Source organism: Colius striatus, chromosome 19, assembly GCF_028858725.1.
Source record: "Colius striatus isolate bColStr4 chromosome 19, bColStr4.1.hap1, whole genome shotgun sequence".
NCBI classification, from domain to species: Eukaryota; Metazoa; Chordata; class Aves; order Coliiformes; family Coliidae; genus Colius; species Colius striatus.
Window position 1 is genome coordinate 6,695,931 of NC_084777.1, and position 12,802 is coordinate 6,708,732.

The window sequence follows — 12,802 nt, forward strand, 5'->3', positions numbered from 1 at the left end:
CAGCTTCAATCCATGCATTCATCCCATCCCTGGCTGCCTCCCATGCCTGCATAGTGTGGCCAGTGTTTCCCTGCCCAAGCGCTGCCCTCTGTGCGGCTCCTGGCGCACAGGATGGGTTTGTTCCTCCACAACCTCATTCATGGATGAAGTTGCTGCTTTGCAAAGCAGCACTAAAACTTTGGAGAGGCTCACATAGGCTGCTGAGCCCAAGCTGACAGGCTCTGAGAGGAAAGTGCATCCACAGGGGCCGTAAGGGTTCTGAGATACCCAGAGCAGGGTCTGTCTGCCCAGGCTGTGGGTGAGCAGACTCTCTGGGGAACAAAAGTCCTATGAGAAGGTGACCATACTCACTCTTTGGCCAATGAGGCCTTGCTCTCCAGGGACTCCCAGTTGTCCAGGATCACCCTAAAAAGAAGGAACCACAGATACAGGCTGTTTACTGACAGCAAGTGAGCATGAAGCACTTCTCATTTTGACTTTTTCCTTCCTTCTCTCACACAAAATCCTTTGCTTCAGTTTGCAAGGGGGTCAAAGGACAGGTTGGCATCACCTGCACCCCTGCTCACCTAAGACCAGCATGCACCTCACAGGTTCTGTTGCAATGATGGTCAACAGGACAGGGCTTGGGGAGAGGTTTGTGCTGCCTGCAGCTGCAGAGGTAGAAGATACTCCCTCAGCATGGCCCTTCAGCAGAAGAGCAGCAAGGCTGGATGCAATGCAGCATGGCAGCAGCCACAACCAGAGTGAGGGAGAAGAAAGCCAACGGCTCTTTGAGCCCCAGCAAGACTGAGGAGGGTGGAGAAGAACCCGAATCTTTAATGGCACCAAAATCAGTGAACTGAAAGTGTTGGAGCTGGCAAACAAATCTTGATAACAGGCTGTGAGGTTCCAATTTAGCACTGGGGGTACAAGGGCCACAGGGCAGGTGCCTCCCATGTGTGCCCATCTAACCCATCCAACAGCTTTGCAAGGAAGAGAGCTCAGGAAATGCAGAGGCATAAGGGGAAAAAGGCTTAACACATCTCACATCCCACAACAAACTATTCTGCAAGTAACGACTGCCCAGAGCAACCCCAGCCTGTCCCACCAACTCCCAGCTTAGGAGAAGGAGTGATCCTTCTTCCTTGATTCCCCAGCAAGGACGTGCTGCAGTGACAGCAATGTAAAGGGGTGTTTGTGCAAATCATGGTGTGCTGTTCCTGGGGAGGGCAGCCAGGAGAACAGGAGCTGAAACACTCGTGCAGTATCAGGATGCCAAAGACACGGTAGCTCCAGTGAAGTGTCAGAAGACTTGCCAAGGAAAACATGGCAAAGGATGGGGCTGGGGGTGGGGAGTGAAGAACAGCAAAGAGGAAATTGCATTTAATCTCCACATAGAGTCTGTTCAAAAGCTCTGCACACAGGAGTGAACCTTCAAACCAAGAGGGAAGGGGGTTTGGGTAAAATAAAAACCCCTCTGAGCTGCTCAGCACAGGGATCTTATTCAAACAAAAAGACAGTTTTTATAGGCCTTTCCATGTGGACAAGAAGGTGTATTCATGGCTCTGGAGCAGGGCACCCTTCCCCCAAAACCATTAGAGGAGCTGAGTGCCCACAGAGCTGAGGCTTGGAAACTGTGGCAGGACTGTATCTAAGGGTATTTTTAAGTTTGGGACCTTCCTGAGGCTCTTGTTTCAATTTAGAAGCTGCCTGGATCTCTGGGTCTTGAGGACTACTTCTCTGCTCAGATTTTGGATTTGCAGCAGAGTTGAGCTCCAATTCCATGGCCCTTCACAGCAGGACACTGCTTCTCCCCAGCACCAACAGCCTCCCAGTCAGGATGGAGCTCAGGAATTTGTAACCAAGGGCTTAAAGTTAACCTCATTTTATCTTTTAAGCATTATCTTTTGTTGAATGTGCTGTCTGCTTTAGCTGCTGAAGGGTGAATGTGCAACACTACCCCGTCCTGCAGGAACAAAAGTTGCTCTTATCTCCCTGGTCTGACAGAGAAATGGCACTCAGGGTTTTCGTACCTTCATGCCAGGTTCACCTGCAAGGCCAGGTTGTCCCATTGAGCCAGGCGGTCCCTGGGAAGAAAAAAAAAGAAAGAGAATGAAATATCCCATTGTAACCAAGTGAAAAGCAAGATCAAAGGCATAATTCCTTTAGCAGAGCCCTCCTGGGACAGCGGAGCCCTGGTTGCAACGTGATTACCTCCCCAGAACTGGCTCAGGGTATGCAGCAAAGAGGCCCAGTACCCCCTCGTGCCTGGTTCCTGGGGGGGCTCTGCTTGTCTCTCATGTCTCCTCTCTTTCCCAGCCCTGCAGCAACTCCCCTGCCTCCTCTGCCAAGCACCTCTCTAACTCCTTCCAGTACCTCTGCTTTCTAAGGTTAATAACCATGTCAGGGGAGAGCACTGGGACCAGCTTGGAAACAAGGGGAAGAGATCCAAAATTAGACTTGAAAGCCCTTCACAAGACTCCAGCAGGTTGGCTGATACTGTGGATAACAAAAATGCTCAGCTGTGCTCCTGCTTCCTGCAGCCCCACTTCTCCATTTGTGATGGTGTGAGCACATCTCTGTGCTACCAGTCTGGTTTGGGTTGAGGTTAAGTTGGGTTTGCAGGCCCATTGACTTGGCTTGCCTTTGCAGGAGCAGCTGCCCCAGATGACACAGCTGAGCCATTGGCCCTGGGCTCCTGGAGAGGCAGAGGTGCAACAGTGCTGCCAGCTCCAGGACAGATAAAAGGAGCCAAGAACAGCAAGGGCACATCAAACCCTCCAGCACAAACTTTGTCCAGATTTGTCTTTACACCCATCACCAGTAACCATCCTAGAGCCAATGACTGGGCTCAGAGCAGAAATCCACAACCCAAGGCTGTCACTAGGCTGTACTAGCTGAAAAAGTGACTGACAGATGAGATCATGTGGCCCTTATCTGAGTTCAGACTCTGGTAGAGGGGCTTGGCATCCTTCAGAGAGCCAAAATTGAGTGGAAAACTATAGAATCATTTTTGTTGGAAAAGACCTTTAAGATCTGTCCAACCACAAACCCCAGCCCACAAAGTAATGGGAAGTAAGAAAGACAGAAGATGAAAGAATGACTGTGCAAACTGTCCTTACTCAGTGTGCAGCCTTGTGATAGAGGGGTCATGTTCATTAGCTATCTTTAGTACCAAGATCAATTGGGAGCTTTAATCTCCCAATCTGTAAAACAAACCTAAAGATAGGACAGCAAAGCTTGTCTTGAAAAGATTGGAGTGGTTTATTTACTCAGGATATTTGCTTTCTGGACAGCAATCTCCCTTCTCTTTACAGCTGGGAATAAAGGAAAAAAGAGCACATAGTCAAGGGAGCACTTGGGCTGCCCAGGGAATAAAGCCAGTTCCTGGCTTGCTGAAGTGGATTCAAGCAAAGGAGGGAGCAGGGTGTGTGTTGGGTTTACAAACGAATGGGCAAGTCACGCAACGAGAAAATTCGAGCTCCGAGGACAGCAAAAATCCTGCTTTGGTTTCTCCAGAGGTGCCAGTGCAGAGAAAGGCTCCTGGAAGAGTCACAGATTTCAATAAAGCTCTGTACTTTCTTGGTTGGCAACATGCAGAGTGGCTCAGTAGCAGCTTTCCAGCTCCCAGTGTGGTTTACCACGCTGAGAGCTCGCTCCATCCAGTCTAGCAGCCATGAGAATGGAAACTTTCGTGACTCACACACTTTGCAGTAGACTGCATTAAAAGCCACCTTTGCTGCTGTTTTCACAACGGAGTGAAACATCTTGTCTATATTGTAGCTTGGGACCTATGTAGAGGAGCTACCCAAGGGAAATTTGGACATCTGGTGTAGACAGCCCAGACTGTAATACTTCAAGGGGAGGGAAATCAAGTCAAGATTGCAGAGGAGTCAGGGGGAAACCATGGAAGCATCTCCTGACCTTCATTCAGGGCACTATTTGGCAGCTGCTGCTGCTGCTTTGGTTATGGTGTGTTTGTGCCACTGCTTCATGGCAACGGCAACCCAAAAGCACAGTCAGCAGCAAAGGCATTTCTCTGAGCTTCCTCCCCTGGCTGCAGTGGCTTGTGATGGTTCTGCCACAGCAATCCAGGCGGGCTGACAGAACCGTGTCAGCAACAGCACCAGTGAGTGGGAAAGACCAGTTTCCAGTTTGAATTGTTGTCTTTGGTCCCTGACTCTGCAGGCTGGTGCAGAAAAGTGGTCCCTGGTGTGGTGGCAGAGCCATGCCTGGGACATGCTTGTCAGCGTGGTCAGCTTTGAAATGTCTCTCTTTTTTTGGTGAAGATGGGTCTGCACATCTACCATCTGGGTGTCTCTCACCTGTGGTCAAAGTGATGCTTCAATGGCTGATTTTCATGGCTTGCTTTGGAAGCTGACTTTCAGATTTGAGGGAAATCATTCCTGCTCATGTCCCTAGGTGTTTAGTTCTCCCTGTCACTCTTGGTACAAGAGGAAAACAAGGAAGAGCAAAAATCAGACCTACCTTATGCCCAATTTCTCCCAAAGGCCCAGGTGGTCCCTGTGGTCCTTGTGGACCCTGAAAAACAGACACAAGACTCTTTTCATACAACTGATTTAATTCCTGTGTAAAATAAAATGCCAAGTCCCTCCCACATCACAGTGGAGCTACTCAGCATGCAAGAGATGGCCAGTGAGAAAGAGAGGCCAGCTATGGGTGTGCTGAGGCACCTTAACAGGCAACAACTCAGAAGGCCCTTCGTCTTTCTGGCTGCCATCTGAAACAACTTCAGTTTGAGAACCTGCAAATGCATGGTTTGCCCTCTCCCTTTGCAATCCACATCAGCCCCCACAGTCACAGCAGGAAATAACCCCTCTTCTTGCTGTGGTGGCACTGTTGGCCCTCCTTGAGGTCTGTGTCATCACCCATCACAGTGCCTTTCTCAGAGCTGTAAGATCAGTTCTGACACCATCAGCCTCCCTCATCATTTCCCTTCTGTTCTATCTCCCAGCCCAGTCCAATTCCTGTTATATCTGACCCTGTCCCAGATTCAACCTTGTTCTTCTTTTCTCCCTTCCCTTAAAAAGCCCAGCCCAAGTCTCCCTGATTGATTCATGGCCTCCTTTTGCTTTCCAGGGGTCTGACCTTTTCTTTCCTCATGCCTCCTAAGACTCTAGCCAATTCTTCCACATCTCTGACCACTCTAGAGTTGGCAAGAACAGAGTAGCTGAGAATGAAAATAAGTGGTGGGAAAGAGGCAGAGAAAGAAATGAAGTGTCTGTGTGTGTAAGGAATGACAGATGAAGAGAGAATGACAAGACACTTGCCGGGTCGCCTGGAGCCCCTTTTGTTCCTGGAGGTCCAGAAGGTCCTTGGATACCCTAGGAAAATTAAAACCACCAAGGTCATCTCCAATGCCATAGCAAACCCTCATGCCTCTTGGAAGCAACATGCATCCCATGAATGCTCCAGTAAAAGGAACAGTAAGTGAGACATTGTCCAGATTCTTCCTCCTGGACCAGGACTCAAAACTTAACTCAGAACTTGAATGAAACTGAGGTTTTGAGAGGAAGCACAAGGGATGGACACTTACTGGGAAGCCACGTGCTCCTGTCTCTCCAGTCTCACCCATCTTCCCCTGTGAACACACAGTTACAGCAATTAGCAGCTGGGAATGTGCTGAGACAGTGGTGCTTTGGCCAGGAGAAGCTGCAGTTCCCTGAGCACTGTGTATGTGTGAGTAGCCTCCTGGGGGACTGACACAGTGACAGGCTGGCAGGCACTGGCTCTCATAGAGGACATACCTGCAGCCCATCTGGCCCCTGCTTGCCTGGCTTCCCTGGTTGGCCCTGCAAAGTGAAAAGACAAAAGACATGTTGACAAAAGGTCAAACTCTTGGTGATGCTCTTCTGCCCCTGCCCATCTTGTGGTTTTGTGCATTAAATATCCCCTCCCATTTCCTGAAGCTTTTAAGAGGCCAAATGCCCAGCTTTCTGCTCTGAAAAACACCTCAACCAGAAGAAATTGTGGGCCATAGGTTGCATGACCTTGATCCTGGCCAGAGCATCTCACAACACAGCTAAGAGCAGCCTTTGCCAACCTGGCCACCCACTGGCACTCACCTTGACACCTCGTGACCCCGGCTCGCCTACTGGTCCATCAGGCCCTCTGGCACCCTGGAAGAAGGCAAAAGAGTGTCAAAAATAAGAATATAGAGTGTATGTCTCACTGGAAAATGCAGCAGTCACCCTAGCTTTGGCTACCAAGAAAGTCCATGAGATCAGTCCTGGCTAAGCCAACCTTTACCCAGTACCAACTGCAAATCAAAGCCAGAGAAGAAAAGCAGATGAGGAATAGTTACCTGCTGTTTAAAGAGTTGGCTGCCATAAAGACCAGGCAGGTGCAGGTGTGTATGGGTGCTGGAGGAGCACATCCTGCCATGCTTCAGCACGTCTGGTCCTGTGCCCAGCACCCGCTCCTGGGGGTGTGCGTGTGAGGAGCTCAGGAGGTGTCTGGGACACACACCCTGCTGCAAATGCCCATGGCACATACAACAGCCCAGACAGTGAGTGACCCTGGCTGTGATTAGCTCAAGTTGAACAGTTCATAGAATGATAGAATCATTTTGTCTGGAAAAGTCCTTGAAGCTGCTGTAGTCCCAGCCCTCCCCTCACCCTGCCCAGCCCAGCACTAACCCCTGGCCTCAGCACCTCAGCTCCAGGGCTTTGGGATCCCTCCGGAGCTGGACACTCCCCCAGCTCCCTGGGCAGCCTGGCACAGGGGCTGACACCCCTCTCAGGGAAAAAAATTCTGCCTCATCTCTAATCTAAACTTCCACTGGTGCAACTTGACATAATCTGGTGTTCTTCTTGTAGTGAGAGGCCCAGAACTGAACACAGTATTCGAGGTGCAGCCTCACCAGTGCCCAGCCCAGGGGCATAATCATGGTCCTGATCCTGCTGGCCACACTATTTCTGATACAAGTCAGGATGCCATTGGTTTCTTGAGCACCTGGGCACACTGCTGTTCATGGAACAGCTTGAGCATCCTTGAGGAGGGGGTGTCTTTTCTTCCAGAGAGTTCTAAGCAAGGAAAGCCCTGAGAAGTGGGGATAGCTGCTATCTGGCTTGCAAGCTAATTGCAGAAGGGCTGAACACACAGCCCTCTGCACCATTTGAACCCCAGAAACCAGTGTGTCACACTGACAGACAATAAACTGAGCCAGAGTCAGGGAAAATAAAACAGTCAGAAAAGGGTATATCAAGAGTCTGTATTAATGCACATCATGCTCATCATCAGCCCATGAGCTCAGTTGGGACTCTGAGGTGCTACTGCAATATCAATAATAAATAAAAACACAGAGCAGTGCTAGAAAGTAGTGGTAAGAGGAATCCTGAGAGCAGGCCAACATGGAAATAGAGAAAACAGGAGCCAATGTGCTTAATCGGGATGTAAACCGAGTGCCAAAAGTAATAACGGGGCTGGGGAGCGTTAGAAAAGTGACTCCAGCATGACAGGCTGAGAGCCTGACAAAGAAAGGCAGTGTAACAGCAGAGGATGTGCAGGAAACTCAGCCAAATTATTACAGCAAACATTGTCCATATAAAATAATGCACAAACTTCTACTGCACTTGGCAAAACCCTGTGCTGCTGAGCATACCAGAGATTAAACAACCAAAAGCCTCTATTGCATGCCAGTGAGACACAGCTCTGATGGATGCTCAGCCTCCTCTCCCGGACAGAGGGACAGAGAAGAGCTGTGCACCAGATGGGAACACCAAAACCAAACAGGGTGTTTCACAGGTCAGAATGGCAGCTCTCAGCAGCCCTAGAGCCCAAGTGTTCCAGCTCATGCTGGCTACTGGATCAGAGTGCAGTAAAGACCGAAAGTTTTATTAATCCACGTCCCTATAAAGCTCAAAGCACAATGACATAAACCAGAAGGTAGTTTAAATGCAGGGCTACTGACAGCTCAAGTCAGGCAGCACTGTAAGTTGGAGTAGTGTGAAAGCAGGGCTTGGAGGTGTCTGGGGAGCTGCCTGGGGTGACCAAGAGACCCAGCAAGATACACAGACCTGCCCTGGGCTACTGAAGTAGAAGGGAGGTGTCAGCATGTGCAAGGCACCAGCACCCTGGGAAAGCACTCTGCCACCCAACTTCTCCACCCTGGAAGACAAACTGTTCCCCTCCCTCCTCTTTGAGCTACCATTTAAATATTTTGTGCAATTACATCTTTATTATCTGAGATACTGGGATGATCTGCTTGTGAAGAAGGGGAAGGATATGCAGAAGGGAAAGATTCAGTAGCTCAGCCCTGGTGTTACAGGAGAGAGTAGGGATCACAGGCCAGTGGGACACGGAAACAACAGTGATAACCCAGTTAGAGGTTTCCATTCCAGGATAGATGCTGTCAGGGAAGAAAAGTGGGATGTGTCTGGCCCCTCCAGACCCATCTTCTGTAGCCTGGCCTGCCCTGTCCAGCCCTTTTGCCAGTGCTGCAGCAAGGGCAGTGATGACTGTGGATCTCAGCGGTCCAACCTGGCAGGGCTGGCTGGCTGGGGAAGTGTTTATGGTATCCTCATTTCTTCTAGCAGAGTCCTGTCACCAGCATTGCAGGATCTGCCAGGGCAATCTCACTTCACAGCAGTCACCTGCCTAATCCCATCACAACACATCTCGTCGGCATCTGACCTAAAGAAGGAGAAAGTGACCCTGTGTTCGCAGATGCATGTGGCAAGCTTCATCTTCTCCAGCCTCCTGGGCTGAAATCCAGGATAAAGGCTTCCCCTAATTTGCCCTGACAGGAAAGGCTACATTTAGTCAATTAGTTAAATCTTTAAAACTCTCTTTTACTGACAACGCCTGTTAGAGATGAGTGAGTGAGGTCCTGGCAGCTCTCCAGGGAGCATCCGATGCCTAACGCCGCAAGGCACAGCACGGTGCCTTCCCCCTGTGGCTTGGCCTTGCAGGCAGGGCTGAGCACAGCTCCCCATGCTCCCCTGGAACCCTCAGTGCTTCAAAATTAACCAAACAGCCAGACATGCCTACCCTGAGTGTGGTAGGACAGAGGGTGTAGAGATGTCTTGGTGAACGTCCATCCTAAGGGCATAGGTAGCATGGACTCATCCCAAGAATGGGGTGAGGAGGGAGCAGTGAAAGGCTTTATCACCCATTTCAGCATTTCTAGGAGCCCAAGAAACAGAGAAGGAAGCTTTTCTTTAGCTTGTGTTAGTATTTATATGGCAGTATACAGTTCAAGAGAGGTCCTGCTGGGCCAGGGCTGTACAAACAGTGCAAGCTCCAAGTAGTTTTACAATGTAAACAGGAAAAAAAGGAGGGTTAAATCAAGATCTATCCTCTCCTTTGCACATGGGCAGCCAAGGCACAGACAGATATGGGTTCATGGCTGATGGAGTGTTTGAGAACCCACTCAACTGTTTCACCAAAGCCGGTTGGGTATGAATATGTGGTCAAGGGCTTTGTGCCATGTCCATCCCAAAGCAGCTCACCCAAGGTCATGCAGGGAGTCACAGCACAGGGACATGTCTGGGCAGTCCCACTGCAGCACATAAGCCACGAGACCAAGTGTCATCACTCACTGTTACCTAAACAGAGCAGGATATCCCAGCTCTGCAACTCTGCATCCAAACGCTGATGCTCCAGCTGCAAAGTCACACTTGCACTGAGACCCTGGACCTCGGCAGGCAGCAAGACACTAAGGCTGGGTAGACACCACCATTTTTTACATTCTAGCTTCAATATCTTATGTGGGCACATTTCTCACTGCAATCCCTGGCAATCCCTGGTAGGTTCCTACAAAGCCAGAGTTAAGTCTTTTTATCTGCAGTCACATTCTGCTCCCTGTAATCACGAGTCAGTTTTAATGTAGGCTCCAGCAATGGCAGCAAAGCAGGTCATGGTGCCACACGATCAGTGGGTGCACAGGCCAAGCAGTATTGCCCTCAGAGATGTGCTATACTGAGCAGCACTACCAGCAATGCCAGACTAAACAAGTTGTTGAACAGCATCAGCTCAGAAACGCAGGAGAATTCAGCTCCAGGCTTTGCAATTCAGGTTTATTGCTAGTCCATGTGAGTCAATAGGCATACAGCTTGCTGCTAGTGCAGATGACATTCCTGCAGAAAAATTGCTAAACACTCACCAGGGCATTTCTGCAAAGCAGCACTGCATTTCCCCCTGTCTAATCAGATACTCAGAGCTCAGAGAGAGCCAGTAACCAGCTCCTGAATAGCAAAAGCAGCAGCATGAACACACAGTCAGGAGCTCCTTTCCAGAAATCCAAAGCTCCTTCCTTACCCCTTTATCCAAATATTGATATTTCACTATCACAGCCTGGCCAAATGAAAAGCAAGCAGAAGCCTTGACTGAAGCTGAAGGGAGACTCACTGGCCATGGGTTTGTAGCTAACTCTTTCTCAAATGCACCTAATGCTTTTTCAGCCAACTAGAAAGATCCCTGGGAGCAAAACAATATACCTCTGCTTTGTCTCCATGAACAACTCATCTGGGCCAGGAAAAAGCAGTTATTTTCAGGTCTGCTTAGATGTGCAGGTGCAGCTTTATGATCTGAATTGCAAAGTCATAGCTCCAGTTAATATTTAACTTTTGCAGAGATTCTCAGCCAGTTCCTGGGCTTTTTGATATCACCATCCTCAACAAAGGATGCTGGAGACCAGACATCTTCCTGCTGTGAGGAGCTGATTAACAGAAATGTGCTTTTGAATGTAAGTGAGATAGGGTGAAGGACTTGCTGAATCAGCTGCCTTCAAATTTAAACCTTGATTTGGTTAAGTAATTAGGTTTAAACATGTGCATAGCTGTCACTAGCTGAATGTGAAGCGTGTGTCTAAGTGCTACACTGAGTATGGATGGAGGGCAAGAAGCCTGGGCTCACATGTCCAAGTCCTTGGGGAAGAAGAGGGGAAACCATGTGTTGTGGAAGATCGTTCAGTATCAGTTTGATGGTCTAAACAAAGACTTGTGAAGGAACAATAGCTCTGCCATGACTAAAAAGGTTACAGTTTTTAAAGCATTTTCTTTTTAAAAGTTGTACTTCTATCTTGTCCATGTAAAAGCTATCACAACAGAAATGCAGATCCCCACAAGTTTCCATTGTGCTTTACAATCAAAACCATACTTGCTATTTACATTTCCTTCAAAAAGAAAATTACTTTAATGAAGCATCCACAAACAGAGCTCATGGAATCCACAAACATCTGGTAGAGGCTGCCTTCATGTTTTCACTCTGAATTGAATTATGTCCCTTTTGTAAGCTAGGAGAGACAGAGGGTAATGTCTGAAATGAAAGTTGGGGATCATTTCCCCATCCCAAAAAAACCAAGAGCTAGGAGAGCAGGATAAACTGAGAAAGTAAAGAATACAATGTGCCTGGAATATCTTCTGAGAGCATGGAGAGAAGGAAAACGTGAGAGAGAGAGATAGATACAAACCAGAAATCCTCCAAGCAGCAGCTCTGCTGATCTCTCAGTACTGACTTTCCCACATCATACTCACTGAAATCTGTGGGATTCCAGAGCAAAGCCCAAGTTCATCCTTTCTGCTGGGGATCTGTGTGTGTCACACATTCTGGGTGAATTATCTCACTGCAGTGCCTAAATGCACCAAATCTTCACTATGCCACAGTCCAGTGGTGGGTGATGAGGGCAGGATCTGCTCAGGGCACCAGCAGCACATCCAGACACTCAGGGCCTGCTGACAGAGACTTACCTGTCTCTGGTATTGATGTCCTTACAGTAACATCAAGACCTTAACACACCCTCTTCCCTGGGCACTGCCTCCTGTTCTACCTCCACACTCTGCACTTCCTAGAGTGACTTTTTGCAGGGCTCTGCAGCCGGCCAGCAATTCTGGTTTTCAGGGCTGGGATGCAGTTTGAAGTCTGGGCTTCCTCAGTGGAGGAATGTCTACAGAGAGTGACTGGCACTAGATCTGCTAGATTCAACATCTGTAGAAGAAACACAACCCAAAGCCATAAAGCTGAATGTCTACCAACCAGTACATCTTTCTGAGAATGGACAGTGCTGGCAGAAGTTGGTGTCCTGCAAGATTTCATCTGTGACTTTGGCATCCTCTGGATGCAGCTACACCCGAAGGCAGGTCCCTGCTGTGCCAGCCAATTTCTTGTCTTAGGAGCTGAATCCATCTCTGCTCTTAGTTTTACCTTGTTTGACAATATCCTCTTTGTCATTCCTGACAGTATGAGTGGAGCTGAAAACAGCCTGGTCAGCTGCACCTTCCTTGTGAGTTGAGGACTTCAGATGTAAGAAAAGGAAGATTTAGGTGAGTGAATCTCACAGACCCCAGAGCCAAACACCATAGACACAGGCAGCTGCCTGCTGTTAGGAAAGGCTCAGTGCCAGGGGATGTGGCTGAACTCCCCTGCTGGCAGCTGGCAAGGGCAGTGCTGGGACTTTTCCTCTCTCACTGCGTACATTAAAGGCACTGGCAGAAACGTCTGAGCCCCTCAGAGGATCCACCTCTCCAAGATCCCAAACAGTCAGCAGCCTGGGTTCCACTCAGAAGGCATTTCCTGTTCAGATTTGTGCCACAGATTTACCTTGAGGTATTTTCTGCATTCATTCAAAGCCTCCTATGACACAATGGCTCCAGCTTCCCATCCGTCGCGATCGTGGATGTCCCAGACAGCTCTGTTAATCGCTGCTACGTAGCACAGAGAAACCTCACTCCCTGGGGGACGTTCTGAGAGCAGAGCTGGGGAATGACATCCATGGGCCTTCCCACCAAGGAGAACAGAGGCAAGGAAGCTGTTTTACCCAGCCACAAGTTACAAGATGAACCCTGATATGCATCTGTCGGGC

At 49.1% G+C, this 12,802-nt stretch overlaps 1 protein-coding gene across 1 annotated transcript in view; it reads right to left on the minus strand.

Moving 5' to 3' along the window:
- The window catches only part of COL27A1 (collagen type XXVII alpha 1 chain), a 154,816-nt gene that overhangs the window by 38,480 nt on the left and 103,534 nt on the right, over positions 1-12,802 (minus strand). Inside the window, exons 29-35 of the mRNA XM_062011295.1 lie at positions 6,066-6,119; positions 5,748-5,792; positions 5,537-5,581; positions 5,271-5,324; positions 4,468-4,521; positions 2,013-2,066; positions 352-405 (exon numbers count right to left, since the gene is read on the minus strand). Of these exons, the coding sequence (XP_061867279.1) occupies positions 352-405; positions 2,013-2,066; positions 4,468-4,521; positions 5,271-5,324; positions 5,537-5,581; positions 5,748-5,792; positions 6,066-6,119 (360 nt within the window). The remainder of the gene's footprint in view (positions 1-351; positions 406-2,012; positions 2,067-4,467; positions 4,522-5,270; positions 5,325-5,536; positions 5,582-5,747; positions 5,793-6,065; positions 6,120-12,802) is intronic.